Source organism: Saccostrea echinata, unplaced genomic scaffold (genome assembly GCF_033153115.1).
Source record: "Saccostrea echinata isolate AGI-Se365-2 ecotype Australia unplaced genomic scaffold, CSIRO_AGI_Sech_v1 ptg000001l, whole genome shotgun sequence".
Lineage (NCBI taxonomy): Eukaryota > Metazoa > Mollusca > Bivalvia > Ostreida > Ostreidae > Saccostrea > Saccostrea echinata.
The window spans coordinates 32,463,188-32,489,842 of NW_026889750.1; the positions used below are offsets into that span (position 1 = coordinate 32,463,188).

Below are 26,655 nucleotides of genomic sequence, written 5' to 3' on the forward strand. Positions count from 1 at the left end.
TGCAAAGTTTTACTAGTTTTTCATGTTGTATATTTTCTTATATTAACTTCACCTGCAGTCAATTTACAACTGACCATGACACTTAGGATTATGAGGAGGTAAAACAGATTCTGACCATCCTCGAGTTGCTGTTTTCTACAAATGCCCTAGTAAACAATCATTCAGCGTGTTGGATATGATTGGTCAATACTTTTGGTCATAAATGTATTTGGGAGGTCTGTGTTTAATATGCAAATTAATAAGCAATTTTGACACCAACCAGCCAATCAATGAGTAATATGGTAATCAATGTGTGAAAGTTTAGCAGCCTTGATCAACCAAAATGACACGCTGTTACTGGAATGATAGTAAAAAAAACTTGTACATTGGTTTATGGCACATTATCTCATAACTTCACTTTTCAAAGTAAAACACCTTGCTCTGATAATTTAAATTGAAAGATGTAAGGATGCATCTAATATGTGCATGTATATATAAATTGTACACTTCATGCAAGTTCATTTTATCTTATTCTTTCTGTCCCGAATAAATTACATGGATTTTTTTTTTTATATTCCAGCAATTAATTGCATTCCTTATTCATAAATCAAGTTAGATTGACAGCTAAAGGCTTCTGGAATAAAATGATAAAAGCATTCATAATATGAATAATTATATTCCTTATATTTAATACTTCATAAATGTGAATAAGGCTGCAATGTTAAAATAAAAGGGTTGATGTTAAATAAAGCAGTAGTGAATTAAAGAGCTAAAACAATGATATATTTGTAATACTTATATCCTACAAACACAGAAAAGGAAGAAGGAGTTCTATAGACACACTGTGATGCATTGTATACACATTCCCTCTAATTTAGTTATATAAACCTCTTGTGACCTTGTGAAAAACTTAGATCACATGATGATCGCTTCACCATTATCTGACAAAAAAAGCTTTGCTTGAACAAGCCCACTGGGCCTGGGGGTGTCACTCAGGTAGAAAGTTTTACCTGGGGTCAAAAGGTTTATCTGTAAAATGTGAGGTCAGTAAATGGACAGGAAATACATTAAGGACTCCTGGGTCAGCAAAAGACTTGGATTTCTAATAACAAGGGAGATTTTCTGTGTTCAACTGATCCAATATGCAGTTATTAAACTTATAGCTTCATGCTGTGAAAAGAGCATCTCTGAATTCAACAATATTCCTGCTTACGTAAGTACAAATATTGATAAATTGTTTTAGTTTACTATAATAATTTTATCTTAAGATGTATCTACTCTACCAATAATTTCACTCAAGTCAATGAATAATACTTTGAAAATGTTGTTTTTTTCTTACTTTAAGTATGAAGTATTCATTAAAAAGAACAGTGTTCAAAGTATATGTTCCATTGGTCATAATAAATATAGAAATCAAATGTAACATGTTTCAAGAAAGCTCAGTTGGACACCAAAACAAATGTAGATTAAGTTAATTTCAATGTGTTCAACATGGTGACATAAAAACCTATCAGTTTAGGATATTGTACAGTCACGACCATACTTAATTAAAGCACTCTAAAGGGATGCAGTGTGCATAAAGCATTAAATTTTTCAATTCTTAATGTTCATTTACCATACATTTCACTTCAATCACATATTAATGGTCCAAAAAAGTGCCAAATTGTGGATCATTTCAGTAGGATTCTTACAATCTCAATCTTCCTGACTGATCACTAGTAATTTTAAGATTACAGCCCCCTCCCCCTTCTTCCAATATATCCATCTATTCTAAAACTTTCTTATATTTTCCTTGAAACAGCATTACCTTTTTCTAACATTATATGTCAAATTTAAATAACATCTAAATTAGTGGTTATTAATATTGAAAATACTTAAATTACTGTGAACATACATTTTTTTCCACAGCGTCATAGCTCCATGAAATTACAATTTCTGTTCAGTCCGTGGGTAGAATATTATGCAGATTTCTTAGATTTCCACTATTAATGATGACTTAAATAAATTCAGGTATGCTGGGACAAATTTCCACAAAAAATTTGTGACCGGTACATTATTTAATGTTAATTAATACCATATGGGGAAAAAAAACACTTCTACAGTATTCTTATCACATCTAAGAAAATAAATTGAACTGCACATTTCCCTATAAAAAAAAATTTTGCTCTGGATAGAGCTGTATAGAACACAACTGTAGACTAATAGCGTTCATAATAAATTTTAAATTCCCTTGTATTTATTATAAAACTCTTAGATTAATTTGTTGTGTTTTATAATGAAATTTTTTTTCTATTAGAAACTTCATTATTTCAGGTGTCTACATTAAAGCAACGCAAATATATCAATAAATCAGAAATTGTTTTGTCGTTGATACTTATACAGCTTTGTCATGCATATTACATCTGGTAGCAACTTTTAAGAACTAATTTTAAGCACTTCACAGATTTTTTAACATTTTCTGAGTATTACTTGATATATAAATACTACATGTAGCTGAGAGTAACATTAAAAATTTCATCCCAAGAAAATTTTCAATGGTACCCGTTACTAAATACAGTATTTACCATAAATATTATACTGAATGTTTTATACAAATAAAGGTGAAGCACACACACATAGATTTCGTGCAGTCAATATTATTTGAATATGGGTCACCTGTCATCAGCGCAATGTACCAGCAGATTGTTGCTAAATTCTGTCCTGCTGTTGGGGGGGGGGGGGGGGAGCATTCAGAGGATATTAGTGTTTCTTAACAAATGTTTCTTGAAGAATCAAATTTAAGTAATTTACATGAAAATTTAATATTTCAAACTAACACCCTTAACCTAGTCTTTGCACAATTCCCAGCTTCCCTGGAATTTGTAGATTCTGTCTCTTAAATCACTCAGATCATTCTATATAGATAAAAGGCCAAGGGTTGATTCAAAGTAATGTTAAAACTTTTATAAAATCTTTAATAATCGTAACTTTTCAACAAAACTTAATATACTAATACCTGTCTATTTTGACTTTTGCCCAAAAATTACATTCAGATATAAGCAATACTTCATAAAATATTAAAATAAACACAACATTGGGTCACATATTATGTGGATGAACTGAAAATGAGTGCCGAAAAGTCATGTGACATCTGTAACATTCTAAGCCGTGTGGTGATAGACAAAACCTAGCGTTGTGTTCATCTTAATAGTTTAAAAAAGTAATCTATATAATCAATTGAAATTTTAAGGCAAAAATAAAAAAAAGATAGGGGTATTGGTATGTCAGATTTTGTTGATAACATTTGATTATTGAAGATTTTATTGCAGTTGTGACATTTACTTTTGGATCAAGCCTTGTGTATGTAAAATTTGAACATATGCTCTTTTTGCACTGTGCCCTTTATTTAGCATCAGAATTTGACCCATTCTCTCAGGTAAATGTGCTCCCAGCCATAAAACCTACATTACAAAACTGCATGCCTGGCCTTCACATGGTTGTAACATGTGAAAGCCCTGAACTGTAGCAAAAGTCAAAGGTCAGAATCTGATTAAGTCTATTTTTATCATGCATATAGGAATACATTTACATTTAATATACATTTAAAAATAAACTTTTATAAAATTAGCTTAGCATTTCCTAAGGCCCTAGCTTAATTCCAAAATATGCTGCTATTAAATGTACACTGAAATTTAATTTTAATTAAATGATTTTAATCCTTATATGATGGTTCAAGTATGATTAAAGATGATGCCCATGCCCACCCCAACCTATCATACCAATGACAGAGGCGTAATATCTTTGAACAATATTGGTAGAGTGTGAAGTCATATGAACACAAATTCATCAGAATTAAATTTTCATTTTCATGAACTTTTTTTTGATTTTAACATTATGGTCTCTGTTCATAACTAGTCAGTGTGCAATTGACAGGAGTTTAAAAAACAAAAGGCCCATGGGCAAAAATGGTCATGTGAGTAACTATGGCCCTGCTGATCTTCATCAGCAGATTCTTTTTCCTATATAATCCTTTGTAAAACTTGGATTGCCATATGTAACCCCACCCTACCTCAAGAGGTCATGATTTGAACAAACTTGAGATTTTTAAAAGACTTTTCCTATGTATTCTTAATACTGGTATGTAAAACTTGATTGCCCAATGTGGCCCTAGCTACCCTATCCCCTGGTGTCTTAATTTGAACAGATTGAATCTACACTACCTGCATATGCTTCCCTATAAATATGATTACCAGTAATCATGGCTTTCCTGTTCATAGGAAGATTTTTGAAGATTTTTCCTATGTGTAATGAAAAACTCTGATCACCCATTGTGGCTCCATCCTTCCCCTAGGGGTCATGATTTGAACAAATTTGAATCTACACTCAGAATATAATTAATCATGCTAATGAAAAAGATTTTTTGCGAATTTTCTTATGTACTCTTACATTAAACACTGATCACTCATCGTAGCCCCACCCTACCCCCTAGGGTCATAGTTTGAACAAACTTGAATCTTCACTATGCTTCCATATAAATACAGCTGAACTTCAGAGTCTCTAACACTGATATCTCAAATATATATCGAAGTGATTTGGAAGTCCTAACCCCTTATTTTTAAGTATTTTGCCCTGGATATCTCAAATCCTCGGATATCTTTAAGTTTTTTCTTCGTCCCCTTAAGTTCGAGATAACAAGGTTTAACTGATTGACTAATCCTGATTTTGCTTTTCTAGGAAAAAATCTTTTTTTAAAGATATTTCCTATGTATTCCTATAAAAACCTTGATGTATTCTTGCAAAAACTTTGATCTCTCATTGGAGCCCCCACCCCCGGTCACAATTTGAAACATTTGGTTCATGTGAGTTAAAAATCTTAAGAAAATGAAAACCACAGCAGAATTCAACAAGTTTGTACAATTCTATTTTTTTTGTATTGCACAAGTCCAATATGACACAGAATGAAAAACTTTAACCTTCACCATAAAACTACCATGTTTTATCGAAATTATATTCTATTTCAAGTGAAAGCAAAAATTTACTTTTGTCAGATATTATATGGAAACACTACAGCATACCAAACTGTTTTAATTTGCATCTAATTAGCATTTAAAAATAACTCTTCACAGCTGCAGGCAGTTGTAATTTTGCAGCAAAATGTAGGACATGCACCATTCATACAGATTTGATCCAAGTAGGGTAAATAATTTTCAGATGTAAAATTACTCTAATTTAATGTTCAAGTGGGAAGTCATCTGAATAATATGTGTTAAATGTAGGACCAAAAACAGGACCTTCATAGGTAACACTCAAGCAACCTATCAACTTTTTTTTAAAAAGTATGATGCCTAAAACATTCCAAGTTTGTCAAGTGATATATGCTACATGAAGTAAACAACTTATCCATGTGGTTTTTATTTGTATTACAGTATGGCCTATACATTGTTATTGCTAGCAAATGGTCCACCTCCAAATTTTTATCCTTTAATTCATTCATAAATTACTTTATAGAGCATCTTTCAGTAGTACTCACCTAAAATGCATGTCTTGGAATAACATTCACGCAAATATGATCAATGTTATGGGCTTGGATAAATAAAACTAGATGAATTTCATTTGAGTTCACCAAGGGAATTTGGTTATAATAAGAAGTAAACATTGCCATAATGACATGCCCATTTTGAAGTATGTATACTTATTTAAGAGACATGGTTATGCTGAGATATAATTTTTTTATGCCCCGCCATGAATATGGCAGAGGCATACAGTGTTTGTCAAGTCCATCTTCCATTCTTCTTTCATTCCCCATCACACTCAGCAAATGAAAATACATGTATATTTATATACAATATATCAAATTATCTTTTATAAATTTATACTAAAATTAATTTTGAAAATAAAAGGTTGGTCATCGAGAATTATGTATTTTAACTTGACAGATACTATCAATTGCAATAAAAAGAATAAGAGACCAGATCTTTGATTCTTCTGCTCATGCAATTCCCAAGAAATATGAATCACACCTGCTTAATAAGAGATGTTCTAAGAGAATTGATTAAGACAGCCTTCTTATACTGAACTCATTAATTATCTTTAACTGGACAGATGCAATATGACTCTTATAAAAAAAGCTCCTTTAATTTCCAATTCATTACTCCCATGGGATGAATGGATTTACACCATCTTCTGTGTCATGCTCGAATAAGTCTGGAATTTTGTTCCATAATATAATTGCATATTTATATCACAAGGATTTTTTAAATTGTTATAAAGCGTATATCATGAAAAAATGTGCAATCCCATTGTAATGCATCATTAGCTCACCTCAACAAAGTTGTGTGAGCTTATGTGATACCCTCGGTGTGGGCATCAGCATCTGTGTCCCAGGTTAAAGTTTTTGGTGCAGTTTTCTTTTTAAGTACTTGTATGCCCTACATTAATCAGATATGCATGGAAGATGCTTCTAGTGTGTTTCATTGTACAAGTCACTTCAAGTCAAGTTTTCAGATGCTGCAATTTCAGCTAAGAAATGCCAAGGTTAATGTTTTTAGAGCAGGTTAATGTTTTAGGAGCAGGTTAAAGTTTTCAGTGAAGGTCTCATTTCCAATTAACTATAAACCCTATGTTGACCAAACTGGCATGGATGATACATCTAAGGATACACATTCCGGATGAGTGACCAGGTTAGTTTTTGGAGCAGGTTCATTTCTATTTAAAAGTAACTATAAGCCCTATGTTGACCAAACTTGCATGGATGATACATCTAAGGAAGCACACTACCAAGTTTTCTTGGGATGCTGGATCTGACCTACATTTTCCAGATGAGTGAACAGGTTTAAGTTTTTGAAGTAGCTTCATTCTAAAGTAACTATGAGCCTTATGATGACCAAACTTGCATGGCTGATACATCCAAAGATGCACATTACAAGGCTTGCTTCAGATGCTGGATTTGACCTACATTTTCTGGATGAGTGACCAGGTTAAAGTTTTTGGAGTCGGTTCATTCTAAAACAACTATTTGCTGCACCTTGACCAAACTTGTGTGCATGATACATCTTAGGATGGATACTACTTGACTTGCTTCGGATGCTGGATTTGACCGACATTTTCCAAATGAGTGCCAAGTTAAAGTATTTAGTACAGGTCCATTACCAAGAAACTATAAGGCTTTTCTGAACCAAACTTGCATGGATGATGCATCAAGAGATGAACACTCTTAAACTTGCTACAGATGCTGGATTTGAATTACATTTTCTGGATGAGTGACTAGTTTGAAGTTTTCGGATAAGTTCATTCCCAAGTAATTGCAAGCCCTATCAGATCAAAATCACATAAATGCTGCATCTTGGGATGTACACTACTAGATTTTTAGTTTAATTTTAGACTTTGCCTTACTTAAAAACAACAGTCATTGAGGTGAGCTCTAACTGTAATCTCTGATTACCTATGTTTTTTTATAAGGTTACTGCATTACTTTTACATTTGTAGAGAATATCTCCCTTAAAACTTTTTAAAAAAAATTCTTTGTCAATTTAAAGTCTTAATGACCTGGTTGTAAGCTGCAACTCAAATGAAATGGGGTACAGATCAAAAACAAGAGGTCCATGGGCCACATCGCTCACCTGAGTAAATTTGGCCCAGCTGTTCTTTACCAGATTGCCCCCTTGTAATACCTACTGTGGCCCCGCCCTACCCCGGGGGTCATGATTTGAAAAATTTAAAATCTACACTACTTGAGGATGCTTCCACATAAAGTTTCAGCTTTTCTGGCCAAGTGGTTCTTGAGAAGATTTTTAAAGATTTTTCCTATATATTTCAATGTAAAACTTGGATTCCCTATTATGGTCCCGCCCTACCCCCAGGGGTCATGATTTGAACAATTTAGAATCTACACTATCCCAGGATGCTTCCACGTAAGTTTCAGCTATTTTGGCTCATTGGTTCTTGAGAAGAAGATTTTTTAATGACCCCACCCTATTTTTGTCTTTTCTTGATTATCTTCCCTTGTAAGGGGACTTGGCCCTTTATTTTAACAATTTAAACTCCCCTTCACACAAGAATACTTTGTACCAAGTTTGGTTAAAATTGGCCCAGTGGTTCCGGAGAAGAAGTTGAAAATGTGAAAAGTTTACAGATGGATGGACGGACGGACGGACAGACAGACGGACAACAGGTGATCAGCAAAGCTCACTTGAGCTTTCAGCTCAGGTGAGCTAAAAATTGCACAAGCTGTTGCTGCACATGCATGGTAGTCACCACTTCTCATAAGCCTTTCTCAAAACACCTTTTAGTTTGACCAAAAACTTCTTTTGTTTTATGTGAAAATATCATAGATTTCTACTTTCCTTATATACATGTATGTACCATGCTATTAAAGTGATATTAAAATGCAAGCATCCCTTATGTAGTGCAAAATCAAGTTTGTTCAAATCATGGCCTTTGAGGGTTAGGTGTTGCTCAAAGAGGGGATCAAAGATTTTCAAATAAATGGGAAAAAATCTTTAAAAATCTTCTTCTCAAGATTAAAGGACCATGACTAGTGCTTTACTGTGAAATCATCATCATCATTTGAGAGGGTTAATGTTCGTGTGTAACCAAAATTTTTCTAGTTCCTGGGGACATAATTTTGTGGTTAACTTATATGCTCTATTAAGATAGATGACTATACTGTGTTCAACGTATGTATCTATCAATGTTTGTGGGGATGTAATTTGTGGGTAAGGGTTGCCCACCAAATCCAAGAACACTGATCCCCCACAAACAATAATGATTCCACGGTAATATGCAAGCACCTAAGGTTGTGCAGATTGAGTTTTGATCAAATTATTGTCCCTGGGGGTAGGGTGGGGCCCCAATTTGGGGATCAAGATTTTACATCCCAATAAAAAGGAAATTTGAAATTGTTTTTCAAGAACGGCACAACCACGATCAATTTTATTAATATACATGCAAGCATCCTCAAGTAATGCAAATTCAAGTTTCCTGAAATCATGATCCATGGGGGGTAAGTTGAGGCCACAATATAGGTCAAAATTTTTAAGGAAATTTGATATATAAGGTTTTTAGTACATGTATATGAAATTCCAAAAAATATAAATAGTATATGGAAAAATTCCAGCGTTGTGATTTGTTTTTTTTAAAGTCATATATGGCGTATTTTTGATAAGTTCGGACTAACTAAAATTATAAAGATCTTTCTATTTGTTTTATTACTTTATATAAAGATAGGACTTTCCTGTAAATTACACAATTAAAATCAATTGCGTTTCATGGATATTAGAAATTTAAAACAATAACCAATTTATTTACCGACTTCGCATTTAAATATCAGACACAGTTTAAAGTCAATTTAACTATAGAAACATTGGGTTATTTAAGTTCAAAATCGGTGAAAATTTTAAGTTGAACGTACATAACAAATATCATGTTCATTTACACTCAATCTCGTATTTTTATTTTTTAACCTCAGATATGCCATATATAGCTTTAAAATTATGGATGCTACATGTATCTGGAGTTAGAGAAGGACTCAAGTCTACAAGGGGTCATTTTTACCCTGTGCATGTTTACTTTTCTGCAGAACATGTGTATAAAATGGCCAAACATTTTTTTAAACAGAAACAACAAAAAAAAACCCTTTTGATTAAGAACAGCAGAGCTAATGTGTCTCAGTTGAGCATTGTGGCCCATGGGCCTCTTGTTATATCTGTCTACATTTTTGCTTAATAAGCAGCTAATTTAATACACTCATAAAAATCATAATTGCAATCCATCCATACTGCCTTTTGCAGATTCCTCTTTATATAAAAAAAGTAGATAAATAAGATCAGCATAGTACAAGTAATGATTTATTTAATTATCACATATTCATCAAAATTAAGATCAAACTTAAATATGCAAAGCAAGTATTCCTTTTTACAATCACTGGTAAAATACTCACGTTTTTTCCCATTTGTTAACCTCGACAAGCGTGTATTCTCTGAACTTTTTTGGACAGAGTCCAAGGGAATTTCCACAGAAATATACACAATCTTCCTCTGGGTCCACAAGACTTAAATCAGCTAGAGAAATAGAAAAGGGTCTAAAATGATCATCTTAAGCATTTCTTCATTTTTCTGTTTATTACAGTATGTAAAAAATTTCAGTTTGTCAGACACATAGAAAAGTTGGTTTACAGAAATTATGATTTTTATGAAAGTACCTAATATATTTTAATTATAGTATCACCGGCTCTATTAAATAAGGGTTCAATATAAATGGTAGTCTGATGGCCAAAGACAACTAGAAATTGAGGGCGGGCTACTAAACAAGTCATCAAGCCTGCCCTGTGGGGCTAATGAAATCCTATAACCAACACACACATACTTAAAACAATTATGAACTTCAAGATTAATAGAGGAAATACAGTGTAACCTTGTCATCTCAAACTTGATGGAAGTCGGACTGAGACAAAACTTAGAGATATCTGAGGAAAGGAGATATTAGGGGTAATATACTTAAAAAATAAGTATTCCAAATTTGTCAGTGAGGTTTTAAAGCTGTTTTAATATTCCTTACGGTCATATAAGTCAGATTGACCAACTTTTAAAATCTGATTTGGCCAAACCTTTGTTTAGGCCAACCTATTAATGTGTTTCTTCATCAGTTGTTTGAAACTAAGATTTAAATGCAATTCAAGAGTGAGGGGAGCCTACTAAGGAATCCGCTCCCCTCACTGAGTAGCAATTCAACTGGTAGCCAAAGTCTGCTAGACAACTAATTCATCAACTAGTAGGAATTCAAAGACACTAGTCCTGCAGCCTACATGTATTTTGCTTTAACAATTAGTGTCTACTGTCTACCCCTGATATATTCTCATAAACTATGATATGAAAAATGATAGTGTTCCTGGTTTATTTATCAAATTACAAGTATCAGAAAATTTTGAAATATAAATATCAGAATTACAAATATAGATCTAAAGTCAAGAAAATATATACTCTTTTGTAAGTCCTTCATCTTTGGATAACAAAAGTCATCCCTAAGGTGCCTCAGTGGGTCAACACTGTCCATGTACTCTGCAAACTTCCGGTCAGTTAAGTCAAGTCCCTGGTCCGAGGCAATTTTCTCCAAACTGTCCCTAGGGTGGGGTTTCTTAATTCCATTCATCTTCTTTTTGGAACATGGAACTTCTGTGCTGTTCATTAAATTTCCTGGTCTTTTATGAAGAATTTGGGCCATGCTCATCTAACAAGTAAAAAATACTAGTATTATTACTAAGAGTGTAAAGATCCCTAATATTGAGATCATTCTGCATCGGAGGTAATAGTTATCTTTCCTGGCAATATAAAATCGCTATAATTAATTCTCACTAAAAATAAATGCCTATTTTAAGGTAATCCGATCCTCAGGTTCCGAAAATCAGCTTTTCAGTAGTTGAAAATTCTCACAAAAATGTCTTGGATGTCACAGAATAATGTGTATTTACCCATGGTATTTCTTCAAAGTTCATCACTAAAGTTAATCATATTATGTAGGGAAAATTATCAGATCTCAAATATATTTTCAGTAAATGCGAATAAAAGCACCAGCTATGGATTTTCTACTTGAAAACTGATCAACAAATATATTTTTGGATTCAAAATTATAGGTATCCAGGCATTTGGAGAAAATTGCATGTTTTACACACTTATACAGTATTTTAGTTCTTCTATTTACTTCAATTGTTATAAAATACATAGTGTAAAAAGTTTTGTTAGTCTTGCTAAAAAATTTACTTATATAGTATGAAAAATAATACATGTATTCCAGTTTTCTGAAGTCACAGAATTGCACACTTAGTATTAGAAATAAGCCAGTAACAAAGTGGGATGCTTACAGGAGCATAAGCACTTACTGGAATGTCAGTTTACACTTAATGTAATCCAAAATTAAAACATAAAAGGGATAGTACACAATTTCTTTCTTTTTGAAAAATTTTCATTGCATCTACCCTTCCTGCAGAATGACACATACATTTTTAATTTTAAGCTCATCTTGATGAAGTCTGTAAAATTTTTAGGAACAAATCCATTCCCAAGTAACTTATAATTACTTGGGAATGGACTTGTTCCTAAAAATAGCCCTACCTGGACCAAACTTGCATGGATGATGCATCTAGGGATGGACACTAACACACTTGCTTTGGATGCTGGATCTGACATAAATTTTCCAAATAAGTAACCAAGTTGAAGTTTTTTGAGGAGGTCCATTCCCAAGGACCTATAAGACCTATCTAGATAAAAACTTGCATGGATGATGCATCAAGGGATGGACACTACTCCAGCATGCTAGAGGTTCACAGCGGGATACTTTTGACTTGGTGCCGCATAATATAAGGAGCGCAGGGACGTTAACCAAGGCTCTTACTTGTAGGAGTAGGACACTACCAGACTTACTTCAGATGCTGTGTCTGACCTACACTTTCCAGATGAGTGACTATGTTTAAGTTCATTCCCAAGGAACTATAAAACCTACCTGGACCAAACTTGCATGATCGATGCATCTAGGGATGGACACTACCAGACTTGCTTCAGATGCCAAATCTGACCTACATTTCCAGATGAGATTCCATTTCCAGAGCTGGTTCATTCCCAAAGAACTGTAAGACCTACCTGAACAAAACTTGCAAGGAAAATGCATTTAAGGAAAGATAATACCAGATTTGCTTCCGATGCTGGATCTGACCTACATTTTCCAGAAGAGTGACCACGTTAAATTTTTGGAGCAGGTCCATTCCCAATGAATTTTAATACCTACCTGGATCAAACTTGCATGGATGTTGCATCTAGGGATAAACACTATCAGATTTGCTTCAGATGCTGGATCTGACCTACATTTTCCTGATGAATGACAGAATTAAATTTTAAGAGCAGGTCCATTCCAAAGTAACTTTAAGACCTACCTGAACCAAACTTGCATGGATGAAGCACGCTACCTAATCTGCTTCAGATGCTGGGTCTTACCAATCATTTAATTTTTCATCATTCATTTTTCAGATGAGTGAATATTTGCCCAACCTGATCCAAACTAGCATGGATGATGCTTTTAAGGACGGATACTAACAAACTTACTTTGGATGCTGGATCTGACCTATATTTTCCAAATAAATGACCAGGGTATTGTTTTTGGTGTAGCTCTATAACTATATGACTTGTTATGATGAATCTTGCATGGATGATGCAACAAGGGATGGACATTACCAGACTTGGTTCAGATGTTGGAACTAACCTACATTTTATGGATTAATGATAGGGATGTCAATTTTGTGAATAATTCATATTCGAATATTCAATGAAAGTATTCGAATATATTAGAATATTCGATAAAATAAATAAAATCTGGTATATTTTGAATGCATCATCCTACTCTCATGAAAGGTTTAGTGTAGGTATTCTTATATTTTAAAATAAAATTGTATGAAAACTTTTGTAGGTGTACAATAAGGGATTCCATTTGGTACTTGTCAAAGTTTGAAATAAATAAGTGATTTAAATGTAGAAAAGTATAATTTTAACAAATGATACATGTGCATTTATAGTAGCTCCAAATGAGGAACCAGTTGTCTTACCTAAGGCAAGATAGTCCTATACTGTTCAGATTTCAATACGTGTAATTAATTACACTTATCAGCCTAATAAGAGATATGATTATAATCTTCGATACAATGTTTTTAAAATATAAACAAACAATTCCATAGACAATTTTCCTAGGTAATTGACTAATTTCCCGATAATGAATATAAAATTCAGGATTATGTACAACCTGAGATAATCAAGTAATTTACTCAATTATTCTAAAATTGAGCCCTTTACAGTATTAATTACAGACTAATTCTATCTGATATTTATTTGAATGATCAATTAAATTTGTTTTGATAAGTATACTTTTCACGTCTTGTAGACATTCTAAGAAGGTTTCATTTCGTTGTCCTCGATTCGATCATATTTAACTAATAAAAACTATGAAAGTACGTTTTGTATTATACATAAAGCATTATTGTATAAATCTTAAACACCTTACTCAAAACAAAATAATATAGTAGATCTATATAAGATAAGAAAATAGCGAAAGAAATCGGGTGATCGAAATTGTTCGCTAGTAGATTAAACAGGGATAATTTCAGCACTGTTCCAATCAAAATTTATTAATCACAGTGCTTTTTTTTATGAAACCTGAAAAACACCGAATATTCGAATCTTAAATTCATATTCGAATATCAACTTATCGAATGAATATTCGAATATTCGTTGACATCCCTAATTAATGAACAAGTAAACGGTTTTGGAGCAGGTCATTCCCAAGTAACTATAAGTCCTACTTAAATCAAACTTGCATGGATATTGATCTCAGGACTCACACAAACTAGAAAAAATTGGTGTGAGATTGCCTTATTTATGGATAACATTCGTTGAGGTGAGCTTCGTAATCTTCGATTACCCATGTTTTATTTTATTTTAATAGGGTTACATTAACTTTTGCAGCTATGGTATGCCAGTATGGTAAATACATCAATGATAAATTTATATTTTATTGAATCAGTTATTGATAATTTCTTTTTTAAGCTGACTGTCAAAGCATATTTAGTGGAAAATGGGTCTATCACAGCCATTTAAAATAATTTTTTAATATAATTAGGTCAAGTCTCCATTCTACATATGGTATATGTTTAAATAACAGAAAAATGAATGTAAAATATATTTTATATTTAAAAAAATAGTCATTCTATATGTAAACTGAAAATTTCTGAAATTATACGCTTCAAAAAACTCATTTAATTGAATCACAAAGCCCATGATACAAGATACTAATGGTTAAGGTTTAACATTACATCCCACTGCTAGCTTTGGACTGAGTTTGAATCATGCATGAGGGGCTCTTTCTTTTTCTTTCCACATTCCTTAAAAATATAACTGAAAAAATAAATTATTTTTTCAATAATTCAATGAAATAAGGAAATCAAATGTATTCAAAATGATACTGTCTACCAAATTTTTGAAAAAAATAAAAATTTTCTATGAACTTTTAGAATTGAGAAATATCTCATCTCAGAGCAGGGGGCATTTGTCCTTGCCTTGTATGCTTTCAAGCTATTAATCTAGGATAAACCACTGCTAGCAAATTACCTATTTATCTTCCTTAACCAAAATGTATAATTATAAACATTTACATAAACTTTAGAAAACATCCATTTGACAATATACATACAACAATGTTTAGAGCACAAGTTCAGATCAGTCCTATATCACAGCTATCACTGCAATGACCAATTAAAGTTCACAATACTGATAAGACAGTGTCCCTAAATAGCCTTCAAAAATCTCTGGACTTATAGGTCCCTTGTAGATGCATGAGCATGTACAAAATTAAAACCAGAGGCCCCTGGGCCTTGACAGTCACCTGAGTGACACTTTTCTCTCACTATGACCAACTCAGCCTTACCTGGAACTCTTGACTTATGCGACATGAATTTTAAATTTGATGAGGAGTGTATGTCTACTATCATATTAGAGAGGCTTGTTCTAAGATGATAAGGAAAATGAAGATAAAGGGCATTTTAAATATATGATCAACCTAGCCCCACCCTTTGGCCTGAGGTCTGGGGGCCACATATTTTCATAATTATAAATTTTGTAAAGGGCAAATAGCTAATGGTACCTATGCTTAAATTTTGGGTTCTAAATCTCCAGGAAATTTAATATAAAACAAGATTTTCAAAGGTACACTACAAACATGACCAACTAAACAAGAGGCCCATGGGCCACATCGCTCACCTGAGTAACTTTGGCCATTGCTGTTCTTTACCAGATCCCCCCCTACCCTTGTATTACCTATTGTGGCCCCGCCCTACCCCCTGGGGTCCTGATTTGAACAATTTACAATCTACACTAACCCAGGATACTTCCACATAAGTTTCAGCTTTTCTGGTTCAGTGCTTCTTGAGAAGAAGATTTTTAAAGATTTTTCCTATATATTTCAATGTAAAACTTGGATTCCCTATTGTGGCCTTGCCCTACCCCCTGGGGTCCTGATTTGAACAATTTAGAATCTACACTACTTGAGGATGCTTCCACATAAGTTTCAGCTTTTCTGGCCCAGTTGTTCTTGAGAAGAAGATTTTTAAAGATTTTTCCAATATATTTCAATGTAAAACTTGGATTCCCTATTGTGGCTCCGCCCTACCCCTGGGGGTCCTAATTTGAACAATTTAGAATCTACACTACTTGAGGATGCTTCCACATAAGTCTCAGTTTTTCTGGCCCAGTTGTTCTTGAGAAGAAGATTTTTAAAGATTTTTCTTACATATTTCAATGTAAAACTTGTATGCCCTATTGTGGCCCCGCCCTACCCCCTGGGGTCATAATTTGAACAATTTACAATCTACACTACCTGAGGATGCTTCCACGTAAGTTTCAGCTTTTCTGGTTCAGTGCTTCTTGAGAAGAAGATTTTTAAAGATTTTTCCTATATATTTCAATGTAAAACTTGGATTCCCTATTGTGGCCTTGCCCTACCCCCCTGGGGTCCTAATTTAAACAATTTACAATCTACACTACCTCAGGATGCTTCCACATAAGTTTTAGCTTTTCTGGCCCAGTGGTTCTTGAGAGGAAGATTTTTAAAGATTTTTTCCTATATATTTCAATGTAAAACTTGGATTCCCTATTGTGGCCTTGCACTACCCCCGGGGATCATGATTTGAGAAATTTAGAATCTACACTAACCCAGGATACTTCCACATAAGTTTCAGCTTTTCTGGTCCAGTGGTTCTTGAGAAGAAGATTTTTAAAGATTTTTCCTATATATTTCAATGTAAAACTTGGATTCCCTATTGTAGCCTCGGCCTACCCCCGGGGGTCATGATTTTAAGAATTTAGAATCTACACTATCTCAGAATGCTTCCACATAAGTTTCAGCTTTTTTGGCCCAGTGGTTCTTGAGAAGAAGATTTTTTAATGACCCCACCTATTTTTGTCTTTTCTTGATTATCTCCCCTTGTAAGGGGACAATTTATACTCCCCTTCGCCTAAGGATACTTTGTACCAAGTTTGGTTAAAATTGGCCCTGTGGTTCTTGAGAAGAGGTTGAAAATGTGAAAAGTTTACAGACAGACGGATGACGGACAACGGGTTATCAGAAAAGCTCACTTGAGCTTTCAGCTCAGGTGTGCTAACAAAACCAGGCAGACTGAAAATTTTATCCAGCAGCATGAAATTAAGTTGTTGAACCCTGTTACACTCTTCCCTCCTTTTTCTCCAGGTTTTACAACTGAACACCTCACAGATAGGGCTGTGGCGATACAGCTTTTTCTATATTGATACGTATCACAATATTTGAGCCACGATACGATATGTATCACGATATGTTGAATTGGTTATAAAAAATTTTTTGTAGTGAAATGAACAAAACATTTCTTCACAAATAAGAATAACATGGCAAAATCATACCTGCTACCCCTTTTGGGGCATAGGCCGCTGCAAAATTCCTTCAGGCGACAAAAAAGCGTCGCCATAAATCAAAGGTTTTCACAATGCTTGGATCCGTAGCTCTCTGGTTTGTAAGTAATGATTTGTTTCATTTTTTTTACATTAAAAGCTAGGACAAGAAAGTAGTAATGGATGAGAGATTTATCGATGTGTAAACTTTTTCTTGAATTTGTTCTCATCCAATCAAAACATAGGGAATCAATAAATAAAATTAAGATTGGAATTACATAGATATATTCACAACTTATAGTGTTATCTACGATTTACCATTATTTCAAAGCTTTTTTTTATGTTAATGCAGCTATAATCACCTTGATTTTCTTTTTAACATTGGGTTTGATGCTATATGATGTTCTAGAAGCTTCCGTCAATATTAAGATCGGTGAATGATGAAAATAATTTGCACATTTCCCTTTTTAATCGGTTATCAAAACTTATTTCTTTTATATCATTCAAATCAAGTTTTGATTGAATAATTCAGGGATGATGTTTTATGAAATAAATAAACAATTGCTTGTTGTCAGTTTCATTAAAAATTGCCAGTAACTTAGACCCGCCAACCGGAACTGCCGCCGTACTCATGTTTTTACTACTTCATGGCTGTTTATGGAAATGAAAGTATAGACTTTTAATTTAATGTATGATACTTTCTATGCGAGTGAAATCTAAATATAGTTTACGGACATCATCTTGTATCTAGTGTATTCTTAGAGGAGTAAGGTAGAACTCTGGTGAACCCATTACGGAGTTTATTTGCAAAATTTATTAATTTATAAGTATAGATAAGTACAGATATGGAATAAAACACACTTAAATATTGAAGTGAAATAGATATTTTAAATTCTAAAAAAAATGGAATAAATATTTACATTTCATGAAAAAATGTTGCAAATTTAAAGCTTTGAAAATTGTTGTTTTTGCGCAAAATCTCCCATGGAGATTTTCATAAGTTGACATGTATGATGAAGCAGTGAGGCAGGTTTATTTGCCTCTTGTCATACAGCTCAGCTGTTAGAGCTCCTATGAGTTCAGGGGGTCTATTGGTAGAGCCCCTGTCTATGAGTTCAGAGGGCCTGGGAACACATCCTTGTTAAGTCAACTTTCAATTTCTCTCTTCCTGTTACACATTAATTTTATTCATTAGACAGCTTAAATTTGAGTGCTGTTTGGATATAATCATTATATTTATATATAAATCTGATCAGGTACTTTCTTTAATATACTGTAGACCAAACTGCCAATTAGTTGTATTATACTGGTCCTTTACATCACATTTAGTATTACCACAACGGTTTGGAATTTTATTTACGACATTCCCCATTTGTTAAATTCTCGTGGTCAGCCCATTTCCATCTGAATTTTCCTAAAATGAACTTTACACTTCACATAAAATCATATGCACATAATAAAAATACCTTTTTCCAATACTAACCCGTACTATACCACAGGTCCTTTATAACCGTCCTGTCTAAGAATAAGTTACTGAGTTTGTGGCTATTTTCAGTAGATTTAAAGGTGTGTGACAATCGCGCAATTCGATTGGCTAATAAATTAACTCAGACACTTGGCATCTTCTTCTGTGTTACATAAACACCAATTATGATATATAAAAATATTGATGAGAAATAACCATTGTTTTATACAAATACCTTTTAGATATCAAATCAAGAAGGAATTGTTTACAACAGGTCCTGTGCTCTACTGTAGTCTACAACCTTGACTTTCTCGGAGTAAGCCGATCCCGATCAAAAATATGTCAAACAGAGAGAGAGGGGGGGGGGGGGGAGGGGGGAGTCCTCTTCCGTTGAAGATAATGAAAAAAAATTGTGTGTTTATTAGTATGAGGGGTTTTTTTTTATCTATTTGCAGTATGTAGATCTAAATCATTTATAAATTTTGAAAAGGGATTTTTTATTTATAATGTTGGGGGGTTTCTATAATTCGTTAGATAGCACGTTAAGAAATATAATTAAGATAACTTCACCATATCTAAACGTTCCATCTTCGACACAACAAATGTCAAGAAATCAATCCGTTTATTTAAAATCCACCTCACGTCTCTCTCTCTCTCTCTTTCTCTCTTTCTCTCTCCTATCAGATATATCTCACTCTTTATCTTGTGATAAAGGTAAACATTCCAGCTGATTAGTCTCTTTTACGGGTGTTTAACGCACAATTTCTTATAACAGATAAAGGACGGGCGTTTTATTGACTCGTTAACATGCTGGACTTGGTATGGACCTTGGAACATATTCTTTTCACTTTTATTATTGTGATTTTGACGTTTGTTTACATTAACAGAGGATGGGAGGAACTCATGAGAATTCTGGTTATAGGGCTGAAGCAACTGCCAGGGGTGGAAGAAATTCTTCGATACGTTCTCCGACAACAGGTCAAGGACTTTGTTCAAAATTCTACTCTGAGGAAAAGTGAGGGATCCGCTCCCAAAGTTCTCATACCTAAGAAAGGTGAGCGACCATATATTTCTATAATAACTATCAATGTAATGATAACCATTCATGTGGCAATGTAATTAACCGATGATCAGTTCATTAAGAAATATCAAAATTCGCCGTGTGATAATGAATACAAAGCACTTTATATAAAATTTGGTAGTCAAGAGGATCTCGTTTATCAAAGTTAGGATACAAACAAGAAGTGTGGACTATATTTGTCAAATTTTGACATGCTAAAAGTTAAATTAGTTTAGTTTCTCTGCAAATATGCAAATCTTGCCGTTTTTTATGCAACTACACTTGTATACACGTGTGTGATTTTCTCGTTTCTGAGTATGACATTAACGAACTTTGTCTCGTCAGCCAAATCAGTAGCACATCGGGGTTGGAGGTTGGTTGGTCTGGAACCCCCTTTGATTTTCAGAGTTATTGAAATTGTATAGTAAATTAGGCCAAAAATTAGCTTGTACCCCTCATAAAGTTGGTACAATATATATATATATATATATATATATATATATATATATATATATATATATATATATATATATATATATATATATATATATATATATATATATATATATATGGAGGAAAGTGGTCTGTGCGTAATGAGTGACCCCCCCCCCCCAACACACACAAACACAACGAAGATTCGGGGGCATATAGTTTTTGCCCTGTCCGTCTGTCTGTCTGTCTGTTTGTCCACATAAAAACATTAACCTCGCCCATAACTTTTGATTGGTTGGAGCTATGGCTTTCATATTTTACATGTGTATTCCTTGTTACAAGACCTTTCTTTTGGTACCATCAAATTTGACCTTTTGACCTTGGAGTTTGACCCACTTTAGCTAAATTTTATCAGACTTTAACCTTGGTCATAACTTTTGAATAGTTGGTGCGAGGGCTTTCAAACTTCACATGTGCATACCTTGTGACAAGACCTTCCTTCGGATACCAACGTCTTTGACCATTTAACCTTGACCTTGGAGTTTGACCTACTTTTAAAAAACTTTAACCTTGGCCATACATGTAACATTTGAACATTTGGTTCTAGGGCTTTCATATTTCATGTACATGTGTATCACTTGTGACAAGACTTTCCCTTGGGCAGCATTTGACCTTGACCTTGATGTTTTACTTACTTTTGAAAAACATTAACCTTCGCCATAACTTTTCAACGGTTAGTTTTAGGGTTTTCGTATTTCATAGGTATATTCCTCGAGACAAGACCTTTCTTTGGGTACCAACTTTTGACCTGGAGTTTGAATTGCATTTGACAAACTCAGTTTAACCTTCGCCATAAGCTGCCATACGGGGGCATCAGTGTTTCACAAACACATTCTTGTTTTTTTTTTTTAATTTTTTTTTTCTGCTTAAAAAAAATGGAGACGGATCTTTTTTCAAGTGGGCCTGGATCCCCCCCCCCCCCCCCCGCATATAAATCCCTGAGTCTACCCATGTGGTTGGAGAATCTCCCAAATCTAGACTCCCCCTTGATCGAAATAATCATACCGGTATGGATTTTATTGAATTCATAATCGAACGAAATCATATTGATACTTTATTCCACAGCTTCAGCTATATTCAGGAGTGAAATATTGATATGTTCATTTAATTATGCTTCGATCATTTTAGAGAGAAAAAAATTGCATACATGTATTTCTCAAAACACCCAATTATTCTGCAAATGATAGTATGTTGCATGGTATTTTCTAGGAGTCCCTACTGACGAACTTCGGAAGGAGCTGGTAGAGCTGAAAGGAAGAGAAACTGACCCAGAGGAGGGGAAGATCTTTGCTTACGTTTACACACAGGAGGATGATCACTTCAACATCCAGACCGAGGCCTTCCAGACCTTCCAAGGTAAATGTCCTTGTAGCATGCTCCCAGGCTATTAATCAAAAGTCTTTACTATACGTATTAAAACTTAACCTTTTGAAAAGATTTTGAATCAGAGGAAAGTGTGAAATATGCAGAGCTGTACTCGAAAAGTGCTTTTTTAAAATAAACAAAATCAATTATGGAGGACTATGACCAATGCTATAAAAAACAAAGCATCAAATCTGGTCTGCCTCTATAAAATTTTTAGCTGCTTGTATACTGGTTTAAGTTACTAGTATGTGGTTTACTAAGAGGTCCACTTGCTCTATATCGCCCTAGGGGAAAGAGAGCGATAATGCTATAGGGACCAAAGTTAGAGAGCGAGAATGCGCGAACGGCGATAATGCTTTGATAATATGGACGATGATAATCTCGAATCCTCGCAATCTTTCATTGTCTTTGGCCGATTTGAAACGTCGCCCTTACATAGATAGCATCCCTATAGAACTCATTGTCGCAAAGAAAGGGGTTTTGTGTCCAATCTTTTTCCACAAACAGAATGGACACAAAACCCGTGGCTTGAGACGATGTATAGGGCCAAGATGTATTGCTAACCTATCTTGCAAAGTCCTCTACGTAACTGTCTACCTCACAAAGTCCTCTAGAGAGCTATCTAGCTTACAAATATCTAACTTACAATGTCCTCTACAGAGCTATCTAGCTTACAAATATCTAACTTACAATGTCCTCTACAGAGCTATCTAGCTTACAAATATCTAACTTACAATGTCCTCTACAAAGCTATCTAGCTTACAAAATATCTAACCTACAATGTCTTCTACAGAGCTATGTAGCGTACAAAATATCTAACTTACAATGTCCTCTACAGAGCTATCTAGCGTACAAAATATCTAACTTACAATGTCCTCTACAGAGCCATCTAGCGTACAAAATATCTAACTTACAATCCTCTACAGAGCTATCTAGTGTACAAATTATCTAATAACTTACAATGTCCTCTACAGAGCTATCTAGCGTACAAAATATCTACCTTACAATGTCCTCTACAGAGCTATCTAGCGTACAAAATATTTAACTTACAATGTCCTCTACAGAGCTATCTAGTATACAATATATCTGGCTTACATTGTCCTTTACAGAGCTGGTCTTCTACGGAATATCTAGCTTACATAATATCTAGCTTACTTTGTCCTTTACAGAGCTACCTAGCTTACATTTCTTGCTTACAAAGTCCTCTACAGAGCTACCTAGCTTACGAAATATCTAGCTTACAATGTCTTCTTCAGAATATCTTTCTTACGAATGCCTCTTTATACCAGCTAGTCCGCCTGTGATTCTGTCACTTTTCCTTCATTTAAAAGAGACCCCTTAGTGATGGCTCTGTGATGTACTAACAACTTGTTTTTTAAATTATACATGTACGTTAAATTTTCAGTTCCTGTTCTTGATCAAATTTGAAGAAGAATTAGTAGTCTGTCTCTTTATTAAAAAGAATAGAACTTCTGGTATTATTAAACATGTGTACCATCTCTGTTTCGTCGACGAAGTGGTTGCTCTTAGCTTTGAAAGTTATTATAAATGCTTCAATAGTAATAAGTTTTTATTTATTTTCAAAGATGAGGTTGGAATTTTGTGTCTTAAGGTACTTAAATGATCAAAAATAAAGCATTATATACATGTAGTGCTATATTGAAAATTTTATTTTTATTTTGTCAACAGAGAAGCTGGGATACTCCGTGGAACACGACGCTATTGTTAAAGAGTTTCATCATGCCTTCCTTCACGAAAATGCATTGAATCCCATGGTCTTCCCCAGCTTAAGGTATCAACTCAGCGTTGTATGTTTAATGTGTTTCTCAGGCCTAGTTATTATGCTAACACCCACCCCACCCACTTTTGTTTATATGTAGTAAGGTTTGTGAGGTCCTATGACTCTAATTAACCCCACCCCCATCCCCCGCACACAGTAATTTGAATTCTTATGCATCTTCATTTCTTATTGAAAAATTTTCTACAGATTCTACAAAATGCTATTGAAATCTTCTTGATCTTTGAGCATGCTTTTTCATTTTAGAAAGATGGAGACTGAAATTGTAAGCATGACAGCTAGTATGCTGAATGGAAATTACGAATGTGTGGGGTTCTTGACTTCCGGTGGTACAGAGAGTAACCTGATGGCTGTAAAGACATATCTCAACCGTGCTAAGAAAATGTATCCAACGATCAAGAACCCTGAAATTGTAATTGAACCAAATTGTCATTAAATTCACTTTTTGTGAAATTTCCCAAAGAAATAGTTTACGATATCATTCTGTGATAACTTGGTCTAACTGTAGATAGCCCCTATAACGATTCACCCAACCATCGACAAGGCGGCAGACTATTTTGGTCTCACTGTAATACATACACCAGTTGACGAGGGATTCCGAGCGGACGTCAAAGCCATAGAAAGGGTAATAAAGTTTAATAAGTTTAATAAGTATGCCAATACAATATAATTAACACATTTTTGTTTATATGTAAGGAAAAGAACTGCGAAAAATTAAGAAGCTTGCTTTTATATATGGCAACGAAGATACATTTGTTAGTTCAAAAGTTCATTTTGTTCAATCCAAATTCTTTTGGAACCATTTAAAAAATAGCTGTCTCCTTTTTTGTCAGTTTTACAAATTTACTTCGTAATTTCACAATATTTAGGCAATTACTCCCAATACCATCCTATTGTGTGCCTCTGCTCCTCAGTTTTGTCATGGCATCATCGACCCGATAGAAAAAATCTCCCATCTTGCCCTAAAGAAGGGACTCCCCCTGCATGTGGACGCCTGTTTTGGAGGATACATGCTACCATGGTAACAAGATTCGAAAATTCTTTTCCAGTGAGAATCTAAGAACTGCATTTAACTAATATTTTTAAAAAAATTCTGGTTACGAGGAACATGGATACCACCAACCTTAAATAACAAAATTAGAAAAAAGTGCAAGCACTAAAATTGCTGCGAATGTCATCCTTCAGTGTACGTTATTTTTTTTCTTAAAGGGTAGAAAAACTGGGTTATAATGTTCCACCATTTGATTTCCGTAACCCCGGTGTAACATCTATGTCAGCTGATGTACACAAGTATGGATATGGAGTCAAGGTATATATCAACCGTGACATATTAAAAAAAATTCTCCAAATGAAATGAAAATACCTCATGCCAATATTATTATTATTTTTAAAAATCATACTCAAATTTCAATACTGTAGTAAATGAATGTAAATCTGCAGGGCTCTAGTGTGATCGTGTACAAAAGTAACGAATATCGCCGTCACCAGGTGTACACTTATGCCAAGTGGCCAGGAGGCCTGTATGGCTCACCGAGTATGGCAGGCACTCGACCAGGTGAACAAAAATAAAGAAATAAGAGATATAGAGAAATTCGTGTATAAATGTAACCTTATGATACCTGATAAAAGTAATATTGTGTACATACATACTACGGATAACTTGTTTTAGTAATACTATCCTGCATTTAGACATTTTTATTTAAATTTTTGAATTTAATTCTTGTCAGGTGGAAACATCGCCGCCTCGTGGGTTGCCATCAGAGCGCTAGGTGAGGATGGTTATATGAAACGGGCCAAAGAGCTAATGGATGCCACGGAGCAACTAAAGGAAGGGGTCAGGAAAATAGACGGGCTAAAAATTCTGGGGACTCCACATATGACCTGTTTTGCTATTGGCTCGGCAGATCCAGAAATTGATATACAGGCTGTAGCGGACGTCATGGACGGAAAGGGTACAAAATTCACTAAAATTCTTTTTAAAAAAAATGATTAAAGGACCTAGATAAAGAATAGTGCAAATTTTTTATACAGCAATACAAATATCCATTAATTCAGTGTTTTCTTTAAATTTCAAATGTTTCATTCTATATCAGTCGTTATGAGTTGTGGTATATAGACTGGGTTTCAATATCATTAAGGCTGGAAGATGGAGCGTAACCAGAATCCAAGTTCCCTACACTTGTCTATACTCCCAACTCATGTTCCAGTGGTGTCTGAGCTCCTGACCGATCTCAAGGCCGCCACAGAAAGGGTCAAGGTTAGTTCAGTATTTCTTAAGCAATCGGAGAAACCATTTTTAGAGGGGGGACTTGTTTCCTGCGAATCTAGTAATAGTAACTGGTTTCAATTACTTTGGATTTATGGTATTTAAGTAGTATAGAGTAATTAGGTAGTGTGTTAATTTCTGAGTACTACAGGATTTTCTGTGTTCCTAGGGCGATGTGACGCTATCTAAGAACGGTACGGCTGGGGTGTATGGAATGATTGCCACTATCCCGGACAAATCCATCGTAGACGATTTCCTAGTGGAGTTCTTCTGTCAGGTGTACTCCTGATGTGGTCTCCTGATAACCGGAAGTCAACCAATTGAAAGTGATCTCGATTAGACTTGAATACTCATATCTGTTACCGACTAATGTATGAAATAAATTTTGAAAGCACTTAATGAGGATTAACAATTATACATCTTACATGCCATAAGAACCGGTGCTTTGTCCATCTTACATCCAACTGTCTGTGGAAAGTACAGTGCATGTATGTGAAATAAATATTGCCCATCCATACGGTGTAGCTCGCGTGCAAGAAGATAATATATATTTACTTTTTCTCTCTCTGTTATGCCTGTAGATAATGAGCATAAATTCGGCGCATTGGACCAACTGTTAACACTTAAATTGTGAAAGTATCATAAAAAATATGCCCGCAGTCATTAAACCCATACTTTCTAAAGAAGGTTCGGGTATTTAATTTGTTTCCCTGGTCCGTCTGTCTGTCACACTACCTTCTTCCTCAAATTTCCATTACATTGTAAGCAGTAGTCAATTCATCTTAGAGTGTGGTTGTAGGT

General features: G+C 34.3%; 2 protein-coding genes across 4 annotated transcripts in view; one reads left to right on the plus strand and one right to left on the minus strand.

Annotated features, from left to right (window-relative positions):
• Window positions 1–19,165, minus strand: part of LOC133190102 (kynureninase-like) — a 39,658-nt gene extending 20,493 nt beyond the window's left edge. Inside the window, exons 1-3 of one of the 2 annotated variants that reach the window (XM_061325575.1) lie at window positions 19,109–19,165; window positions 10,935–11,181; window positions 9,896–10,016 (exon numbers count right to left, since the gene is read on the minus strand). In XM_061325575.1, the coding sequence (XP_061181559.1) occupies window positions 9,896–10,016; window positions 10,935–11,181 (368 nt within the window). In that variant the 5' untranslated portion in view covers window positions 19,109–19,165. Of the gene's footprint in view, window positions 1–9,895; window positions 10,017–10,934; window positions 11,182–18,891; window positions 18,936–19,108 lie in introns of those variants that run through there. The other variant, XM_061325584.1, reaches the window with a different exon arrangement.
• Window positions 1,086–26,415, plus strand: LOC133190084 (uncharacterized). Of its 2 annotated transcripts, XM_061325564.1 has the most exons (12): window positions 1,086–1,192; window positions 19,761–19,927; window positions 21,635–21,781; window positions 23,480–23,582; window positions 23,835–24,000; window positions 24,097–24,213; window positions 24,458–24,609; window positions 24,798–24,897; window positions 25,029–25,143; window positions 25,316–25,540; window positions 25,727–25,845; window positions 26,024–26,415. In XM_061325564.1, exons 2-12 carry the CDS (start codon window positions 19,777–19,779, stop codon window positions 26,141–26,143), a joined length of 1,515 nt encoding a protein of 504 aa, XP_061181548.1. In that variant the 5' UTR covers window positions 1,086–1,192; window positions 19,761–19,776; the 3' UTR covers window positions 26,144–26,415. The 2 variants fall into 2 exon arrangements, with proteins under 2 accessions (XP_061181548.1, XP_061181541.1); XM_061325557.1 differs by lacking the exon at window positions 1,086–1,192 and having other exon boundaries at window positions 19,657–19,927.
• Window positions 26,416–26,655: the final 240 nt, after the last annotated feature.

Excerpts from the sequence above, each read along its gene's own strand:
- LOC133190084 (XM_061325557.1), top strand. The coding sequence starts at position 19,681 with ATGCTGGACTTGGTATGGACCTTGGAACATATTCTTTTCACTTTTATT. Across the intron at positions 24,214-24,457 it reads ACGTCAAAGCCATAGAAAGG|GCAATTACTCCCAATACCAT; the intron begins GTAATAAAGTTT and ends CACAATATTTAG. Across the intron at positions 24,610-24,797 it reads GGAGGATACATGCTACCATG|GGTAGAAAAACTGGGTTATA; the intron begins GTAACAAGATTC and ends TTTTTCTTAAAG.